The sequence below is a fragment of the Leptonotus elevatus genome, chromosome 9 (genome assembly GCF_054856555.1).
Source record: "Leptonotus elevatus isolate MCC_2025b chromosome 9, RoL_Lele_1.0, whole genome shotgun sequence".
Lineage (NCBI taxonomy): Eukaryota > Metazoa > Chordata > Actinopteri > Syngnathiformes > Syngnathidae > Leptonotus > Leptonotus elevatus.
The window spans coordinates 20185330-20207148 of record NC_141247.1 but is presented as its reverse complement, the minus strand read 5'-3'; the positions used below and the strand labels follow the sequence as shown (position 1 = coordinate 20207148).

The following is a 21819-nucleotide window of genomic DNA, read 5'->3' as shown; positions in this document are numbered from 1 at the left end:
TATTAGGATTTCACATCGATGACAAAGGAGAACTGCCATCAAAAGCAGATTAGTCGCCAAGTAGCTTTTGAAGCGGATACTTTTGATCAGTGGCATCTGCGCCTTCAGTGGGGACTTACCCAATTTAATCCACCTTTTACCACCACTATCATGTCGCTATTATACAAACCATCAATTTTACGCAAAAATGCAGTGTAACAGCACGTAATTGTACTATCGTCATGATCTGGAGCAGTTCACAATCAGCATTTGACGAATAACATAACGTGGAAGTTCGTGCGTCAAGTCTTCGTCACTGCCAAGTCGTCTTTGTCAAAGCCATTGTCACCGCCAAGTAGCCTTCGCCTCAGCCAAAGCCATCGCCTCAGCCAAGTCATCCTCGTCACAGCTAACTAAGTCATCCATGTCACAAATAACCAAGTCGTCCTAGTCACAGCCAACCAAGTCATCCTCGTCACAGCTAACCAAGTCATCCTCGTCACAGCTAACCAATTCGTCCTCGTCGCCGTCAAATAGCCTTTGTCACCGCCAAGTAGCCTTAGCCAAAGCCATCGCCACAGCCAAGTCATCCTCGTCACAGTTAACCAAGTCGTCCTCGTCACATCCAAGTCGTCCTCACCACCGCCAAGTCGTCCTCGTCACAGCCAAGTCAAGTCATTCCACAGCAAGTCAAGGCAAATCAGGTCCTGTCACGTCACGCTCCGTTCCAGTCATGGCGACCAGTCCATTCCCATCTTGTTCAGTCATAGCGACCAGTCCAGTCACGTCCCACCAAATCATGATTATCTGCTCACCTTTTTCCCTATGGTCAATTAAATTCCACGCATTGCACTTTATGCCTGTTTCCCTGCATTTGAGTCCACAATCCCTCAACCACTCACGTTCCACCGTGACACCAGAGATGCAGATTATTAATCTGTACAAATTGCTACAAACTTGTTTTGCTAGTGAAAGTTGTCAAATGGCTTTTGCTTTGACCAACCAATCACAGGACAGAAATAGACTGATGTCATCCATTTGAAATTTGAATGATTAAAGAAAATGTGCCATAGTTTAAATTAATCTGCAAGTACTATTGATTCCGAAAGCCTTGTGCAAAATAAATTAACATAACATGCAGAGGCTGAAATCTGATTGGATGAACACCCAAAGAAACCAAAATGTCTTGATTTTACACAGTTGGTCCACTGCTCACAGTACCGTTAGTCGTTTAGTTTTTCTCTTCAGAACAGCACAGAGGGGAACTGCAAAAAAACTTGCCGCATTGAACGTCTCTGTTAGAATGAGATTCACATTAAAAAAAAAAAACAATAGAAGCACTTGAGAGTCTCTTGTATTTATAATTCACTTGGGTAGGGAAGAGTTTGTGGACACCAAGAAAACAGAGCGCTGTGGTGTTTAATACTAAAGTGAGGTAATACAACACACAGTAAGCAAACGTTAACGTGTTTACTTTTGTTACTTTTTGCTGTATTTTTTTTGCAGTGGGTTACATCATGTAGAAATAAGTTGGTCGACAATGGAAATCGTCACTAGTCACCATGCCGTGTGAAAGGGACATAGCTCAACCCTGATTGATTGATTACTCATTCATTATTAGAGTATATACATATTACAGTATCGTTCCAGGTCTTTTTCATTGTAATTGACAATCGATAATAAACCACTATTTTTCTTTTTTAAGATACTGGACATCAACTAAAATACTAAATTAAGTCTGCCATATTTAGTTAACTTTGTATGTACCCTTTTTTTTTTTCTATAATTCTCCGTCTGTTTTGATCAAGATTGTCATCTTTGTGAACAGGAGGGTTGTGGCAGCACAATTGTCTTTCTCTAAATCTGGATATTGTCACGTTGCTGCCTAATGCAGCCCTTCCAGCATTTTTCATAGTCATTGAGGACACTGACTGTCCCAGGAGAGAAGCACGGCTTCATCTATCATCACACAGGCTGTTTTAAGGCTACCCAGCATGCAGTATGATCCCCAGGCCACACTCTTTGTGGATGCCACCAGGAAAAAAAGCAACTTTGCTAAAAATAGTACTAACTAACCTACCAAAACATTTATGCATTATACATTTGATATTTTATATTATAATACATATTAATATATTGCTTGTCTTTGTTAAAAAAAAAAAAATACATGGAAAGAGGACAATGCAAATATTGAGAGGGCAAAAAAATCGGAATTATATTATTTTTCTAAATCTTTTACCCATACACTCTAAAAACAGTTGGGTCAAATAAAACCGACCCAACTTTTTGAGTTGTTCAACCCAAAAAGTTGGGTCAAATGAATAATCGACAAAACAACCCAAACATTGGTTATTATAAATGGGTTGTTAATTTTATAAAAAAGTTGAGTCATATTAATAACCTAGAAATCAACCCAGTTTGTTGGGGTTTGCTTGATGGGTTATTAGTTTGACCTAACTTTTGGGGTTGATTAAATAACCCAATTTAAGTGGGTCAAAAATGAGCTGACCCAACTTTTTGAGTTAAACCCAAAAAACTGGGTCAAATTAAGTTAATAACCCACAAAGAGACCCATTTTATTTTAGGTTGTTTGTGGGTTATTTATTTGAGCCAACTTTTTGGGTTGATTGTATAACCCAATTGAATTGCGTAATAAATGATTCGAACCAACTTTTTGGGATATTTAACCCAAAACATTGGGTCAAATTAAACTAGCAACCCATTGTTTTGGGGTTGTTTGTGGGTTATTTATTTGACTTTTTTTTTTTTTTTGCCTTAATTGAATAACCCAAAAAAGTTGCATCGGCCCATTTGACCCAATTTGGGTTATTTTGAACCCAACTGTTTTGAGAGTGTAATTTAGAGTCATAAATGGTATTCCAAAAACTATATTATATTAGGTTCATTGATGATCCTTAACTGTCCATGAGTGTGTCATTTGCCTATATGTGCCCTGTGATTGGCTGGCAACCAGTCCAGCTCAACTGTGACAAGCACAACATACATACGTACATCTTATGCAAACGCATTTTTGTCACAGTAAATCCCAATGACTGATTTAGTGCCTGCACCAAGAACGTTGACTATCAACCCATTCAATTGTTAACCTTTTATTGGCTTTTATTCACACTTACAATCCAACAGCCACTTGCGTTACATACATAGCATCATCATCAATCCAACACACAATGACATGAGACAAAATGTTTCACAATGGCAGACAGAACCAGGCAGTGCTTTCTCCAACCCACCACACCATCTTTTATTTGTGATATTGCATAATTATGATAAGAGTGAAATGACATGCAGTGCTGTTGTCAAAGCCTACTACAAGTTTGTGTTATCCGTGGAGTACCGTGAACTCAAAGCACCATCTGCAAAGTGTAAAAGGGACGAGGGCACATCGATAATGTGGTAGCTTGACAAGATGTTGCCCCTGAGGTTGCTTTGTTGCTTCAGACCGCCTCAGACGTGCGAGGGGTTGGTGATGTGAGCCCCCCAACAGGAGTAACCTGATTTACACGCGTGCGTATCATAAACAGTGGTACACTTTACAAATCAATGACTCACACTGCCTTGTACTTGCTGTACTGCGACCCTGCACAATCTCACTAAAAATAGTGCTCGCTATGATCGGTGCTTGTGATGCACACTTTTCCATCGGGACCCTCTCGAGAGGTCAGCTCATACATTAAAATGTCAACAGGGAGGGAGCAGTTTATAAGCCCGAATGCGGAATATTCCGAAATTCCAAGCTCTTCTTTTTGGTGGTTACTTTTTACAGTGTGTCATTGTGGGTGCTCATTATAACCTGGTGACACGATGCTGTTCTCCACTCCATCCTCAGAGACGGTATTTTCTCAACAGCTCCGATTGCCACATGTACTTCCGCTCCGGAAAGCGATCGGGAATCCTAATGCGACGGAAGTCCTGGATGCATTTCTCCAGCTCCTGCTCCGGTGTCATCTTCTCCTTGTTGGCTTTCCTCTTGGCAGCCTCTCGCTCGCGGACTCCGAAGGTCCTGCCCCGCAGCATGTCAGTCTTGCGCCGCATCTCCGCTTGCTGCATCATGTGAGCGGGGGCTTTGTGCATGGGTCGGTCCAGGGACTGGATGTTGGGGCGTCGGCTCACGGGGGCGCGGATGACCGTCCCCTGGGGGGAGCTAGCCTCCGACTGGGTCTCGGAACAGGAAGTGGAGAGCTCGTTGAAGGAAGTGCCACTTTCTCCCTCGCGCTCGCTTTTGTGGCTCTTGCAGCAGCAGTCGCAGTGTGAGGACGACCACCGCGAGGGCCCACCTACAACACACACGCACACTTGTAAGACAACGTCATTCTAGCAGCAAAGATAGTCTGCCTACATTACGTTTACATAGATAGATAGATAGATCGATTAAATTGCTACCTAGCTATTAAGCTAGCAGCTAGCTAGTTATTTAGATAGATAGATAGATTTTTAGATATTTCATAAGTCTTATTTATTTATTTTATGCATCGCTGCCTCCCAGAAATGCCACTCTGTGCGGCAGCACATAATGCACATGCCGGAATCTGCCACTGTTTTTAAAGCATATGCATTCCATGTAGGCTATTCTTAAGGCCAACTCTTGTCTTAGGCAATTTTAAACACACCCTCTGTCTAGACACTGACAGATTCCAGCATTAAATTACTGTGAACAAATCAGTGGCGCAGTATCGTGCATTCTCAAAGAGCCGACAAAACTGGAAGGTCATGTCTTGTCGACAAGAGCTCAACATAGCTCTATTATAAGACTCGCTTTACTTAAAATGGACATATTGTGAGTTGACGTTTTATCGTTGTATCAAAATTCAATTATTTATAAGGCACATTTAAGTGTTGACCAAAGAGCTGACATTTCTAGGCTTCTAGATCTGTATGCTTAAATTAACCAGGGATGGAGTAATTTGCCTTTTATTTGTCTGGACTCAGCCTTCTCTGGAGGGAGTCTTCGAGTCTGGTATATGCACCCCCTAACCCAAGGACCTCGAGAATCCAATATGACTCAATTCATCCCGTATTGAGCCAGTTTTTTTTTTTTTGCCTTGAGGGCCGCTGTACCTCTCAGTGGTGTTCAGCAATGCAGCAGTGAGCCAAACAAAGTCAGAATGTATTGCTGGTATTACACAGCAATCTGTTCATTTCAATACGGTACTACAATTGTGTAGAGAGACGGCAACATGTTTGTCATGTCCGTTACTGTGTGGCGTAGTGGTATCATCTCGTGCACCCTGGGGACCTGTGCACAAAAATATCACTTTGGGCCTCTTCACCTCTTCAATACTGCAATTTGAAAATACTTTTTTCTGGGTCCTTGTCAGTCATGAACTCTTAGAATGTTTATCACTCATGGTCCGCCTACGCCGCCCATGCGTGGCCTGGTAAGGGGATCGATTCCCACTCTCCATAATCGCTCAGTGATTGATTGTCAAGCAGTCAAGGTGGAGTGAGCCTAGTGGGACAGTCGTTGAGTTTATCCGTTTACGTTAATGTTATGACAATGCATGATATATTCTAGTAAGGCTAAGTTCTGGACAGGAACCAAAATTCATCTGATCCATTTCTGTAACAAGCAAATTTGAGCCAACTGCTATGTCACGAGCTCGGTATCGTTATCTCCCATTACTGTTTGGCCACAGCGGAGCTCTGTGCGCCATTCGACTTATTTTACTTTATTCAGTCAAAGCCAGGGGAGCGTACTACGAGATGATAATGGAGCATAAATTTCATCTTCATAACTCTCAACTCTCCTCCCTTCAACACATCCTCCCACGTTGTCAATTACACAGAGGAAATACGGTTCTTTTACTGCCTTGTGAAGATACTGTCGCTATTTTGGAAAGCAGGTTTCACTTTTCGATGCACATACGGTTGTGGCGTCAACATCCGTTTATGAGAGATAGAATCACACACGCAACCCTAAACACCCCTTAATGGCCTTTTTCCAGCGTGAAGTTGCTATGAGATCACACAGGGAGCAATAATTTGTCCATTAGCTCCTTGTGAACAGAGTTCAAGGGGGGATTTTAACCTCTCTGTGCTCACTGTAATAATGACCCTGTCCAAGACGCAATGATTGCATTGAGATGATAGTGAGCGAGTCACTAACAGCTTTTTAATGGCTAATCCATGAGTAAAGAGGCCAATCAGATTGCCAACCCCCCCCCCCCCCCCCCCCCCCCCCCCCGCAGAAAATGAATCGAGCTGTGTCCAGCAGACGAGCAGCACTCCGCAAATGGATGCAGGCGCTTTAGTGACCGGGATCTAGAGGAGGGGGGGGGGGGGGGGGGGAGTATCGTTTCTAAATGGATGGAGGCTGGAGTCCGGTGGGGGCAGCCCATTAAGGCAACACGCCAACTTACAATAATGGCTGTGTGCAATTTTCGGGCTATGTAGGGGAATGAATTGTATGAATTGAAATCACCTGGAGATCATTTCAGATGTGCACTGTATATGTGATGACCATTCAGTTCAGCTGTAAAACCATATAAATGTCGGCGTGTCAGAAAGGTTCCTCTTCTCAGACACTAAATGAAGCAAACATTGCACAAGCTCTTTGTTGATGCTCCGGTTAATTGTCTAACCCAGTGCTTCTCAACCTTTTTTTCAGTGATGTACCCACTGTGAAATATTTTTTTTTAGCCAAGTACCCCTAAACCAACGCAAAGCATTTCTGATTGAAGAAAAAAAAAATAAAAACGGGTGCTGTGCCATCAGTGTCTGATTTATGATTAAACTTTGGAACTCTATTGGTATTTATGTGGTCTCTTGAACTATTTGGAAATAAAAAAGATGTAACCAGGAAAAAAAGAGAGAAAAAAAAAGATGTAGCTAAAAATAAATGAATAAATAAATAATTTAATTATAAATAAAGATTTGTGCGCACACAGATTAGTACACAGATTATTATCAACATAAAGTGTCATTTAAAACTCTGTTCTCAAAAAGAAACATGAGATTTGAAAATATATTTTTAAAGTATATGTAAATATTTCACACACACAAAAAAAAAAAAAATATATATATATATATCTGCACTGCAGTCTCAGAAATATATATATATATATTTTTTTATATATTTTTTTATTTTTGTGTGTGAAATATTTACATATACTTTAAAAATATATTTTCAAATCTCACGTACCCACAGGGCTACTCGTACCCCCATTTGAGAACCACTGGTCGAGCCCACACTGAAGGGAAAAACTCTTTGGAATGTCTTTTGTGACACCTGTCCTGGAATTTTTCTGACACATTTTGTATAATCATCAACATTATTACATAATTGTTGCTGAAGTTGATAGTTTCGTTTAGAAGTAGCTAAATGGCGATTGAAGAAGCCACTCGAGTGATACCAGAACACTTTCAAGTCGTACTGTACATGTGGGTATCTTTAAACAAGTAGGCGTGCATCCTCTGGAATCTTTTCAGGGAAGCTATTGATCGCCGTCTTTGTTCTCAGATCCATAAGCCTCTCTTAAGAGATCCTGTTACCGCCACATTAAGAGACAGGACCTGGCGTACAGAGCGGGCTGCTTCCGCTTTTCTCAACAATAAACTAAATTCTGAGAGCAGGGCCACTTGTCCTGACAGCAGGGGTCTCATTTTACAGATTTTCACCAGCTTGGATGCTCATTAAAATGACCATTTTTAGCTGGTAAATTGTCCTAAATGGCAGAAGAAGTAGGACATGACGTGGACTGAAGGCAGGCGGCTCAGACAAACGCAAATGTCACTGGGTTTGTTTGCTTGCCTCTAAATTAACGCACTTTCTGCATATACTCTGTCATTGGGAAAGAAATCGTGGGGTTTGGTTTAAAAGGTTAAACACAAGAATAGTCTGTTCGGAATGCGGCTTGGAAAAATATGTCTCTTAAGTCATACAAAACGAAAAGTATTCGTCACTGTTTGAACCACCGTCATGCACAGCGACATATGTCATGAGGCTTCACAGGAGATCAGTTGAGTGAACATCAAAAGATTAACTATACATGTATGTTGTGCTTTTTTTCTTTCTTTTTTTTTTGCAGCGTGTAATCCAAAATAAGGAGCAGACTTAAAGGTGTTTTAAGAGAAGAAGAAGAATACTGTATACTGTGTACCAGAAGTTACGGAATAAAATTGGGAATTGCGTGTGCCCTCAAGCGAGGCACTGAACCCTCGCGACTTGTCATGCCGAACTCTTCTTTGGGCTTGTTTGTTCCTTTTTCACATGAATTAACTGTAGAATAACTTTACAATGAACTCGGCTGTATTATCTCATCGTGTTTGTGCAAGTGAGCATTTCTGCCCTCCGTGTGCAACTTGTAGCCTCAAGGGACTAACAAAGCATTCCTTATTTTCTTGATTAAAAGTGTTATTGCAAAGGGAAAAATACGAGTGTGGGTGGCATTAATATCCATTGACAAAATGATGCTTCCTTAGTAGGCGTCGTTATAGTTAAGTGACACGCGGTTTCAAAGTGATGGCATGAACTATTAATGCAATATTTGTATTCTTATAAATGTACTTTAACACTATTACTCGATCTGCAGCATTTGAAGCGGTGATATATTTATATTAAAAACAGTGAGACTTTCTTTTTTTAATGTGAGAGGCCCTACGACAAGGGAGAAAAAAAATCGGGATCTGTGCTTCAAGATATCTCAACTGACAATTGTAAGTCACCTATCCCAAAACTAGATTTGTGTTGTAGTACCAAACCCGACCTGTGAGAGGCAACATAGTGCCACAGGGCATCCAGGCTGCCGTAAAATGCAAAGAAGAAAGTACATTCGAAGTAATGCTAACTGTTAGCTTGTCTGGTAACTACGTACTGGTTACAAACATTCAGCACAACCAGTTGCTCATCTGTAGGGTTGCAAAGGGGTTGAACATTTTAATGTTTAACAAAGTTAACTGGGAATTGATGATTTAATGGAACGTTATCGTTTTCAAGCATAAAACATCTTGTTTTGTCTTAAAGCAACACTAAGGAACTTTCAGTTTACGTTGATTATGCCGACGCCATATGGACAAAAGCGGTATTGTTATGTCTGAAGGAAGATCACATTTTCTATGAGGACAAGCGCATCGCATCATTTTTTAGCTCACTCCAGCGAGTGAAAACCAGGCCAATGTTGATCCTTGACTGTCCTTTTATCCGGGGTAGCTTTTGACGTATGCCATAAAGCAGTCAGCACATTTGTAGTTTTTTGTGTGGCAGTTCCTACCATCCTCCTCAAAGTTGCTTAGTGCCATGGCCTCTAGCTTTAAGTCATCAAAAGAGTTATGAAAATATTTTGAAAAGTTTCTGAGTGCTACTTTAAGCAGATATCCATGCAAAAATAAATGTTGTTTTGCTTGCGCATAACCGCATATCTGGACCTCAAATTTAGGCTCACAATAAAAGAAAAAAAGTGACTAAGCGACAGCTAGTAACTTGAAAAATTTGTAAATTGGGATACTTCAGATTCAAGGTGACACATCTGTATGCTGTGACAATTTTGGTCATTTTTAAGTTTGTTGAACTAAATCTGACTTCAAAGTAACTTAACTTGCCTGGAAAATTGCAACGCCGTCAGCTGTCTCGTGCAGTCTTCTCTCATATCCGCACAAATACATTTTAGCCTAGCTAGCGCAGCCTCCGGAGGAGTGTAGTTTACATGCTTGTTAGCTTACGAATTAGGTCAGTGTGCCCTTGCAGCAGCGGGGGGGAAAAAGCTTGTCTTGCAAAGTGACCGTCCTTTTAGCAGGAAAGAAATCCGTTTGACCACCACGGTCCTATTTGCTGCACAAGCATGTCTGCGGCAGCTTAACTGATCGTCAGCGCACATCTTGTAATATTTGCATACATTTGAATGTGTCAATATAAAGTGCTTACACTCAGTCAGCCAATGGCGCAGAAACCCAGACAGTGACAAATAGTTAGGAGTATTCCAGGGTTACACGTGGGAACCCGCGTAGGCTTTAAAGTACTTAACCTATAATCTGAAAAGATCCTGAATCCAAATGATTTTTTTATTATTTTTTTTATGAGAAGCTGACTTCTTCACCCGCTGATTGCTTCTGACAAGTGTGCCGTCCTCCTTCAAAATGAAGGTGCCTGCTGCTGCCAAGTATATGAACCAAAAATGTTGGCAAGCTCAAACAACTAAAGACATTACATAGTGAAACCCTGCGATATTGCAGATTTTAAGCTATTGTTTCCTAAATGTATACACTTTCAGGGCAGAGATAATATAAGTCTGGCAGTATTGTTGTATGCTCTGCTTGTATGTGTTCTTGCTCCATGTGGGTTAAAACTTGAAGTTGTTTGAAGTTGTAGAATTGCAGTAACATCTATTCTCATTTCCGATAGCTCGTCTATAGCGTTTCCTAATTTGTTAGCATTACGACAGCTGTCTTATGTGTTAGCTTTAAATTAACTCATTCACTCCCAGCCATTTTCACTGAAGCGACCCCCTTAGCTCCCGGCTGTTGTACTGGATTTTTACAGATTTTGCAAGGCCCACAGTATATTGTGTTCTATTGCTATAAAAACATGGAACCTACTAAAAGAAAGATTAGAGTCTCTTCGTTCATCAGGAAAAAAGTATATTTCGATTTGTTTCCGTTTTGCAGCAATTAGCATTAGAATATAGCAAAGTTTAATCATTATTATTCACAAATGTGTTTAAAACACTGGGGGAAAAGAGCTTTTTTGCAACATGGCCCTGGTTGATCCCTTATACTCTGCTGCCACCTGCTGGCTGATTTTTGTAATAACTACCATTGCTTTAAGCATCCTCTTCAGGTCAGAGGCTGCATCAAAGCCTTCTGTATGCTATAGCATAAAAAAAAAATTTTTTTTACAAAAAACATAAATTTGAAAACATTTTAATATGTTTTTGGGAACAAATGAGTTAAACTGGTAAGAACTGGTTGTGCTGAGTGCTTGTTAAATATTTTTCACGTCCAAGAGTTTGGAGTCATAACATAGCTACTAGATAAGCTAACTGTCAACCTAGCATCATCTTCTAAAGCTACTCTTTCTTCTTCTTTCTTTTTTTTTCTGGCAGTCGAAGTGTCCTGTTGCACCATGTTGCCTCTCACAGGTCAGTCTTGGTACTTACTCATCTCGTATTTCATATTGTCGAGTTCAATTAAGATGTTAAAAATCAGAACGTTTATCAGACAGAACAATTGGTAACTTTGACTCAACGTGATTACCTCAGAAGGATTCTCAGCGCCACAGAGTCATATACAGTAAAAAGTCCACGCCCTCCCTTCTTACAGGAAACTTTCATCTCCTGCCCGCATTACAACCCTCCAAACCGCCATTAAAGGTCTCCCTGGAGGGATCATTAATGAGGTGCATGTCAGACAGCAATGACACATGCTTAGACTTGTTTCACTTTTTTTTAAACATGCTTGGAAAGGACTAATTGACCCGGGTTGTCAGGGGCTACAATGGGGAACATATAAAAAAAACTCCAGCATGATATGTGAACGATATTGTCCAGGTCAATCCTTGTCTCATTTGTTAGCATAACGATGACAAACCTGTATTTGCAATAAAACCTTCACAAATAAGCACCATTATACCAATCTTATTCAAAAGGAAATTTAGGACAATATGAAAACGCACAAATGAAAATTTTCTGTCATGAATGTAAATTTTTTAACAAATTCATTTTGGCTTCTTTAAAGTGAGTCTTAAAGTTGTGGGTCAGATTTGAGCGAGGTGCATCAGTCTTGTGATGCATAATGCTGTAAAAAAAACAAATGATCAGCTTCTAATGATTGATCCAAATGTGTATGTTTTCCCGTTTCCCGAGTCTGCACATTTCCCGTCTCAGCTCCCATTTGCTGCCAAGGTGAGGCGGCACATCTACTTGAAGTGATGTAGTGCAAAATGGCAGCGGCACACAGCAGTGACTTACTTCTGACCATTTCTCCACACAAGTGCTCCATCAGAAGTGGATGAGTTATTCACGGCTGACACCATCCATCTCTCGAGACATCGACAATCCATTCCGACTCCAAACAGGCTCCGCCTGCATTACGGCTTTCCTCATCTCTCTTTGCCAAACTGTAGTTATCGACCTCGTGCCGTGACAGTCACACAACATGCAATCTCAGAAGCTCTTGTGACGTGGAGCCTGTGATGCCGCGAGGGTTGCGATGATAAGACTTTTTATTTATTAACCGTAAACCCCAAGTAGGAGATAGGGAGCAACTAAAAAGGTCCATTTGCGAAAGGTGAATATGCAGATGTTCACTGCATTCCTCTTCTCTGCCCGGTAATGTGTGACTTGATTAAGCAGCTCTTAAACTAGGTTACCCTTCATCTCTCCAAACTGTCTCCAGTGGACGGCTGGAGACAGGGAAATATTTTGGGAACCCAGAGTGCTTTTTATAATCAACCAACACCCTTCACTTTCTCTACAGATAATTAGTGATAATAAGACTGTCCTCAAATGCCAGCTGGGAGTTTGGAATTGTTAGTCCTAACGGGAATAATATCACCGCTGCCCATGTCCTTATTGTGCGGGATGACCTACTTTTTTTTTTTGTGATAAATAACCCTTTCTGCAATCCCATGGATGCTGTCAAGATGCTGCTACCAGAGGATCTTTATTAGACTTCACGGGCATTACGCTGCAGGTTTGTCTAATTCCTACTATATCAGTGATTTACTGTATATCCGATATCACTGTGCTTGCATTTACCAAGCACCTGAAACAACACCCGCACACAAAACACAAACAACTGAAAATGATGCAGAATGGACAACTTCAGGTAGTGAGAAAAGTGAATTACTAACAACGATAATACTCTATAGTTAATCCATCAGGTCCGGGTCTATTACTGTCTGAAGTCTGGAATGCATAGACTTCACCAGATGCTGGATGTCATCTCTGCCAGTCCGGTACTGCAACTGTCTGCAGTTCCTGCTTGTTTTTGCCGGAGGCATTTTCCCTTCGGATTTGTTCTCAGCAAGTGAAATGCATGCTCAATCAGATTTGGGTCAGGTGATTGACATGGCCACTGCATAATATTACGCTTCTTTGCCGATGTGCTTTGGGTCATTGTCCATCTCCAATCTGTATTTCATCCGTACTGTATTTCTATATATGCGTATCACCAGTAATTATTTTGCCGCTGAAAAATTTCCGACATATTTTTCGTCACAAATGTTTTTTTCCCCAGACGAAAATAACACAAAAAGCTAAAACAGAAGCCATTCGTTGAGACAATGACACTAAAGGGACTGACAATTTCGTCATTGACTAAAACGAAAAGGAAAATAGCACAGTGACGAAAAGTCACAAAATCCAATCCGAATATTGTTGTCAGTTCAACATGTTTCCTTGAAACGAAGTTTAATAAAAAAAAAAAATGGTGTGTTAAATGTGTCTTGCATCTTAAACTACAGTTACAAATAGTGTGTTATAATTTTCTGTAAAAATTTTGAAATGTCTTATCAAAATTACCACTGCATATCACGTTACTGTTATGAGTACTATATATCTGATTTGGGTCCCTTTTAAATATACTATCTATTCATCCAGCCATCAATATTCTACCACTCATCTTGTTCAGGGTCACGGGTCAGTTGGAGCCGGCCCCAGCTGGCTGCGTGCGAAAGTCAGACTCGCGGATTTGTCGGCAGTCAGTCGCAGTCGCAGGGCACAGAATCAACCACACATTCACGCTTGCAGTGTCAAGCCTGCCGTGTACGCTAACAGTGACTGCCGCTAACTACTTATGACACATTTGTTGAACACTTTGGTTAAAATTACCCTGCGGGGACAAATAAATGAAAGGATGCACAATCACACTTGCTCAAATGTGGGTTTAATCACTATCAGTGACAAAAAACAAAAAAAAATACTTTGGGGATAAATGCCTTGATCTCCCCAGGACAGAATCTGCTGATGGAATCATTTAATTTAGTCAGCGGGGGACTACGTACCGTATATAAAAGAAATGGGAGCTGAGCATCTTAACTGGTCCCTTGACTAATGACACGGATTGCACAATACTGTACTAATTTGCTGTAATAGCGTGAACTGAGACAAAGCAGCTTGCAGGAAACGGCACAATGGATGTCCTTAATGATTTCGAGGAAAGAGTCTTGTGGAGTTTACACTATTGATTTGCCCTTTTCACACTAAACCTCTGTATGGTGAATTCAGATATTTTTTATCTAAATACATCATGCTTGTACGCTGTTGTGGGAGGTAACGCGGCTGACATTTTATTTTTTTTGCCTTGGATGTCCAGACACGCAATTTTGAAATTTACTGTAGATTGGTTGGATGTCCCCTTCTGTAATACTTAAGTTGATTTTTATCATATTTTTATTATAATTATTATAGTTGATCATTATTTAAAAAAAATAATTGAATATATATGTATTATATATTTTTTGTATATATAGTTTATTTTGGGGGAGGTGGGGGGGGGGGTGCTATGATAACCCTCCTCGGGTGGGTGCCTGGGGTCATTGCACCCTCAACCCTTTACACGCCCCGGCCCACTATATAAGAACTTGAGCACCTCGTGTATCACCTGTTATCCGATGTAAATGTAATATGCTAGCTAGCTATACCGACACCCTAAAAAGGCTGTGGCTACTCCACTAGCGGAGGCGCTTTAGAGTGCCTCATTGTCCACCATGAGTGTGCACATTTTCCACAATTTTGAAGCCTCATTTTATAGACTTTATTCATTCAAAATGAGCAAGTTTAGTGTTAAATTTAGTCGACTTTTTTTTCCACTTTATGATGACTTTAAGTACTACATCCCATAGTTTAAAATTGGGAGTGCCCGCCTGAGGTCAGCCGCTGTCCCACATTCAGAATCAGGTTACAGCGTTAGAAAGTGGATGCTGAGTACTGCACTGTACTGCAGGTTAAATATGACAACTCCGTCCTGACCAGGTCGCAGTGTCCTATTACGCATCACAATGTGTGTTGTCTATCCCAGTCCACCACCACGATGGGACGTTGCCTTTCTCCTCCCCCAAGACTCAATGAACTTTGCTGTCATATATTTATTTCAATTAGTGTTTTTGCTCCCGCAGCTGCCTCTGCCTTTTTTTTTCTGCCTCGCTTCTCTCTCCCCTTTGGCCAGGCCTCATGCAACTTTTACTTCCTCATCCGCTCCGGCCTCCATCTGCTCGCCTTCCTCTTCCCTTCCAGCCCGAGCATTTAAATTGTTACTCTAGGTCCCTTTTCTTTTCTTCTTACAATTCATTATTTTCCTCAAGCCGCTCTAAAAAAAAATTATGTTTTTTTTAAATCCCCCCCGCTGTCTCCCAGCTTTCCAGGACGGTCCATGTAGAAAGTGGGGTTAACCTGCACCCGGAGCTGCTCCTTCATGTAGAATGACTCACTTGCTGTAGTGAAGTTCAGTTCAGGCTGCATCCTTCAGATGTAGTCTATAGTAACAACATTAGAGAGAAATCTCACTCATTTCCCTGCACTTCCAACCTGAACATGCCAACTGGGTTTTTTTTTTTCCTGAATTCCAAAGGGAAGCATTCAGAACAATGAACAAAGTGATTTTTAATTGGCCATATGGTCCTACTCTTCCCTGCAAATAAGCCATATTTGAAGCTAAATCTGGCTTTTGCTGATGAAGAACTCCAAGTAAAGAGCTGATATGAGAGAAAGCAGCACTGACAGTCAGATTTTATTTTTTGCTCTTTTCTGCTGCCTGGTGCTATATAATTCATAGACACTGGCAGGCCCAGTAAGTAAGCAGTTATGTCGACGCATGACACATGTACTTGAAGTGCAGCAGGATTGTGACTCAACTCTCCCATGTATCAGTTTAGAGTGAACTTTTTCAGTCCTTTTTCAAACCCATTGCTAACCAAAACAACAACACCTAAACAGTCCCTCACAGTTGTTTGAAAAATGGAAAATTACATTATATCATGTAAAAACAATAAAACGTTGAAAGAAAAAAAGACAATATGAAGAAATAAAATGCTTTTGTTAAGAGTAATTACTGTGCATTCAAGTCAAGTCACAACGGCAAATAGGATTTAATGTGTGCCTGGGGGTTGTTTTGTACAAACCAACACAATTTATGGAGTTGTTTTGTGCAAAACAACCCATATTTTGGGGGAAGTTAGGTCAAATTGACCCAGCACCCTTAAAACTGTTGGGTCAAAAATAACCCAATTTTGGTTTAAAATAATAATAATTGGACTGATGTGCTACTTGGGTCGATTTGACCCACTTTGGGTTGCTTTGTTTCAAAATAAGTTATGGGGTTGTTTTATACACAAAAAAAAAAAAGAGTTGTTCTTACAAAACAACTCAGAAAGTTGGGTCAAATTGTCCTAAGAAGCGGATCGGTCCAATTTTTGACCAGTATTGGGTTATTTTTGACCCAGCAGTTTAAAGAGTGAACTAGTGGATTGGTCCCTTTTTGACCCAACTGTTTTTAAAGAGCCCTTGCGCCAAAAATTTAACCAACTTGCTAACTTATTTGGGTCAATTTGACTCAACTTTGGTTTGGTTTGTACAAAACAACCCAGAAAGTTGGGTCGAACTGGGTTGGGCCAATTTTTTTCCAGATTAGGTAGTTTTTAACCTAGCAGTTTCAAGATATGGGCTCTTTACGCAAATCAAACATTTCGTGACATCAGTACCTCTTGTTCAGGACTCCAGGTGGTGGAGTGGTACCGTCACTTGCCTACGATACAGGTTGGCGTGGGTTCGCTTCCCCGCCTGGGAGACCATGTTTGTGTGAGTGAGTGCAACAACAACAACAAAATAGTACCACACCTTAATTTCCTGTCTCTCATGATTGGACAAACTGATTAATCCAGGTGTGCCTGACCTCAGTAACCACGACGACAATGGCTAGACATACCTGGATTAATCAGTTTGTCCAATCATGAAAGATGGGAAATTAAGGAGTGTTCTTGAGTTCAGGAAGTAGTGGATTTGTGCAAAGAGCCCATTGGGCTACTTTTGACTCAACTTTTTTTTAAAAGCAAGTTAAAAAAATATGTAAATAAATAAATAAACAAACAAATAAATAAAATCTTGTGGAATGCGCGTTTATGGCAATGGTGTGTGTGTGTGTACGACTCACGGTAGAAGATGTACTGCGCGTAATTGGACCAGAGCCTGTCGTCCGGGTAATGAGCGACGGGGGAGGCGGTCAGGGAGGAGTTGCAGGCCACGATGTGAAAGCCGCTCTCCGACAGCATGTCAAACGCCCTCTCCGGGTGCTTGAACTTGAGGTAAAACCTGCACGTGTAGCGGTCCGGGGGTCGGTCCGCATCTCTGTTCTCGTTGAGCGCGTCTCCGAACACCTCCTTGGCCAAAGCGATCCTGCTGCTGATGAAGATCCTGGGCAACTTTCTACTCTTGGAGTCGGGCTCGCTTTCTTTGCCCCCCGCGGCTGCTTTCAGAGCCACCGTGATGTAGCCGTACCTCCTATCTAAGGAGTAAGAGGGATCAAACCTGTGCTCGCTGCCCACGGACGCGTCGTCCAAATCGCTGTAGTCGTCCGGGAAGAGTTTGGACTCCTCAGACGATAAAAGTTTGGCTAAATCTGGAAGCTGGAAGTATTCCGCCTCCCGTTTCAACCGCCCTCTCTCGGGGAAGTGATCCGGGAGGACGACTTGCTTGTCCCGCAGGTAATCCAATACGTACCGGAACAAAAAGCCATCTCTGTCGATGAAGTAACGTCCTCTAAAGTCGCGGGACAGGTCATTGGAGGAGCCCTTCTTGTTGGAGAACAGCTTCCCGAGCAGGGAATTTGGGAAGGCGGTCAATGTGGCGTGGCGGGTGTAGTACACCTGCCCACCCACGTTCAGCTCGATGACATCCGATGGAGGGCTCTGCGCCGAGCCGGGCTCTTTGGCGGGTTTGCAGTTTTCGCTCATGTCCCCTCTCCTCTCCTCTCCTCTTAATCTTGCCTTGGAATGCGAGTGGATGGATGGGCGACAAGTTCAGGGCGCGCGCTGCAGATGCATGCTGGCAAAGCACTCACAAACCGAAGCCTCGGTCATCACAATCCCAAGGTGTGTCCCCCGTTTAAATCTTTCCTGTCCTTGCGTAAATGTGCGCATCCTTTTTTTCAACGCAATCAATCATCATAACCTCATCGTGTTACACGCATCCACATATAGAGGAACACAATCTTCACTATATCACCACCATCAATAAAGTGGAAATCCCTTCTCTCTCTTTTTTTTTTAAAAGCGTCTTGTTTACTGATGGTCCAAGATGAGTGCGTAAAAGTCACAATTCCACTCTGGCTGGACCGCTGGAAGCTGCTCGTGGAGGTGATGGATGCAAGTGGGACTGCGGTGCGCGCGCACACATCCCTCCAAAGTGATGAGTGCGGCCAGCAGACGGTTTAAGATCATGTTGAGCCAAGCTGTGAACGAGAGAGAGATTGGAGAGGGAGCGCGAGAGAGCGAGCGCGGGCTCCAATAATGTCTTACATCATCTTAAAGACAAATGGCATTTGCTGACGAAAGATGTGTGTGGGTTCAAAACAAAAAAAATAATCATGCAGACACTGGCGACGTGCAGGACATGGCGACTAATGCATTTTTTAATCATGCAGCCTTGTACATTTTAATCTTGTTACAGACTGTCCCATATTTACATGTGTGCTCATAAGTAGAGTGTGTGTGTGTGTGTGTGTGTGTGTTCTGCTCATCACTCGTGACAGCCATGTGGGACCACATGCAGCCTCGGTCCTCATTGCTGTCATTAAACATCTGGCTTATACATTTGGAGTGAATTCAACCGCTCGTCTCTCTTTCGCCCGAATTGCTCAATTAGAAAAATCCATCCGATTGGCATCATCGATTCAAAATTAGTCCTGGTGTCAGCACCGCGGACAGATCCAAGGCAAGTCTAAATATATTCATTTTCAAATCTTTCAGAGTAAACTGACTGTAATCCACATTCACTTGTATCATATTGTGGCCCAGTAAACTGTTCACTAACGTTCCCTTTTGACCCTGCCGCAGAAGTTTTTATTGACAATACACTATATCCCTATTCATCGTTCGCATCCAGCTATATCGCAGATTTTTAAGCAATCTTTGTTTTACAGTACACAGGCGAACCTGAATTTAGCGTTGTAGTACCACATTGTGCCACAACATGCCAGGCAGCACTGAAGACTATTGGAAGAGATGTAGCATAATTAAAAGCAAGAAGAAGAGGCAGAGCAGGCCCCCAAATATACTCCACTCTCTAAGAAAATAAAAGTTGAAAACTGTAAAAAAATATATATATATATAATTAATTAATTAAAAATAAGTAAAGATTCTCTATAGTATGTTTCTTTAGCTTGTACACATAGCTTTTGGGTATTATTAAAGCACCATTAAGGTACTATTTAGGATCCGTTCTTAGCAACTGGGCAACTTTTTTTAATGGTTCTAAATAGAACCAACTATTTATTTATTTATGTATTTATTTATTTTGCCATTGTTTATACAGGTAAAGCTGTTGAGAACAGATTCTCATTTGCACTGCATGACGGCAGCAAACTAAAATAAATAATACATACAAACCAACTGTGCAAAAAGTTACATATTCACATAATACAGAATATAACATCATGGCAACTGGGGATTGAAAGGTTCATAAAAGGCTAAACAAAAACAAAAAACTGGTACAGTACAGTAATGATATCGAGATGGATAAGAGGTTTTTGTTGCTGTGTCGTGTTTGTTTGGGGCAGATCACTGAAAAACTCATGTCCAAACCCAGAAAAAAAGATGAGCAGTGACGTCAGTCAGTTCTTTGACATCAGTTTCACTCAGCAGCATAAAATGTGCATAAAATGTCAGCCTCCTGGGGTGGCTGAAAACGGTGGATTATTCTGCTTCATTCATATTCCACGAAGGCAATATTAATCAGGATTCAGGTTTTTAGACTAGTACGGCCGCATAGAATACTATTTTGCAAATAAAAATGTTGACTTGTCTTTTGCCTTTAAAGTCCATCCCGATTTTCATCTGTGGTTTTATTCCTATCAGGAGGAATTTGTTAAAAGAGAGAGAGAAACCCGAGTCACATTATTCTGTATTATGATGGCAGGATTACTCAGGGGAAGGACTGGGAGCCATGTTATTGCTTGGGGCTTTCTCTCAAAGAATTGGCCATATTGCCATCAATATATAGAAGCCAAGTTGTGTGTGTGTGTGTGTGGGGGGGGGGGGGGGGGGGTCCTTAGTTATAGGAGGAAGTGAGACATGGGGGAATATACTGCATTTTAGATTTGACACTCGTCTCAAGTACACACTAAAAAATCTGGGTTACTTTCCTAACCCACATTGGGTAGCTGTGGATTTCGAACAGATTGTGGTACTTTTATCCAAGGTTGGGTTCATTATTTTTGACTCAGCAGATTGGGTTGCTGTGGTTCATTTTGAACAGATTGGGGTACTTTTACCCAAGTTTGGGTTCCTTATTTTTGACCCAGTCGATTGAATTTCTGTGGCTCTTAACAGTTTGGGTTACTTTTACCCAAGGTTGGGCTCATTATTTTTGACCCAACAGATTGGATTGTTGTGGATTTTTAACAGTTTGGGTTATTTTTACCCAAGATTGGGCTCATTATTTTTGACCCAGCAGATTGTGTTACCGTGGTTCATTTTGAACAGATTGGGTTACTTTCACCCAAGGTTGAGTTCATTATTTTTGACCCAGCAGATTGGGTTGCTGTGGATTTCAAGCACTTTGGGTTACTTTTATCCAAGGTTAGATTCATGATTTTTGAACCAGCAGATTGGATTGAAGATTGGATTTAGGTGGACTGAATTGCTGAATCTAGTCACCATTCTTGTGTACTGAAGTTGAAGTACAATTAATGTAACTATTTTAGATATCCTGGTAAGCCATTTCTTGGTATCTTTAACTCATCAACCCAATGTGCCGGGTATAAATAACCCAGCATTAGTTGAGTCCCTTAAGAGTTAGCTAATTCACCCATTTTGGGTTACTTTTGACCCAGCAGTTTTAAGAGTGCATGTACACTAGCCAAGTCAACTAAATTGATCATAGCTGTCAGTATCGAGCTCCATATTAGGTTTATGTGAACAATTATGCAGGAGCAACTCCCAGCATGGAAACTAATGAACTGCTTGTTTTTCTGCTTCTTCTGCTTGTTGTGTGTTTGGAGCCGCATTGTTGTAAAGAAGAGGCTTTTATTGCCACAGTACTGATGATAGCAGAGCACCCTTGACTCCTGGTTTTGAGGAGGCAGCGGTCACGCTTTGCCCTGTTAATTCCAAGTACATTGTGCTGGAGAAGGGTTGCTAAGCAGCCACCGGGGACTGAGTGGGATTCAAATAGACGGGATTTAGAGCTACACGAGCATGCCTTTTTCTGTAATGTGAGGTTGTGATGCTTACTGTATATTTGAATTATGTTATGTATTAAGGGAAGGGTGTCAAATGTGTTTTTATTGTGGGCTTACATCAAAGTTGCTGGTTATAATTGTCCCTCTCTATATCTCCTCTTGGATGCACTTCTTACCAAGTGCCAGGCTCCATGTTGGGGAAAGCTCCTCGCGTTTGCACCATCATAGACAAACAATATTGTCCTCAAAAAATATATCAATGCTGCAACTAATTTTCTAATTGATCAATTCCATATTTTTGAATCCTCTTAATGAAAAGATGAAAGTGTCCATTGATATATTGTTTTACTTCTAATTCATGGTGTTCTAAATTTATACTGTAAAGGCAAAATGATAAAATCGCTAATATTTAATAGTAAATCTCAATCTCATCCTTCAATTAGCTAGGTTCAGGTCCGATTGTATTTTTCTGAAAGAAGTTGAATCTCAAGCCGCTTC

General features: G+C 41.2%; 1 protein-coding gene across 1 annotated transcript; it reads right to left on the bottom strand.

The window, feature by feature from the left end:
• Nucleotides 1–3079: 3079 nt before the first annotated feature.
• Nucleotides 3080–18397, bottom strand: LOC147168723 (BTB/POZ domain-containing protein KCTD16-like). Its single transcript, XM_086085356.1, has 2 exons — nt 17077–18397; nt 3080–4274 (listed from the first exon to the last, which is right to left on the bottom strand). Exons 1-2 carry the CDS (start codon nt 17873–17875, stop codon nt 3823–3825), a joined length of 1251 nt encoding a protein of 416 aa, XP_085941482.1. The 5' UTR covers nt 17876–18397; the 3' UTR covers nt 3080–3822.
• Between the last annotated feature and the right edge of the window lie 3422 nt (nt 18398–21819).

Coding starts and splice junctions, on each gene's coding strand:
- LOC147168723 (XM_086085356.1), bottom strand. CDS start 17,875: ATGAGCGAAAACTGCAAACCCGCCAAAGAGCCCGGCTCGGCGCAGAGC. Junction 4,275..17,076: donor CGCGCAGTACATCTTCTACC/GTGAGTCGTACA, acceptor TGTGTGTTGTAG/GTGGGCCCTCGCGGTGGTCG.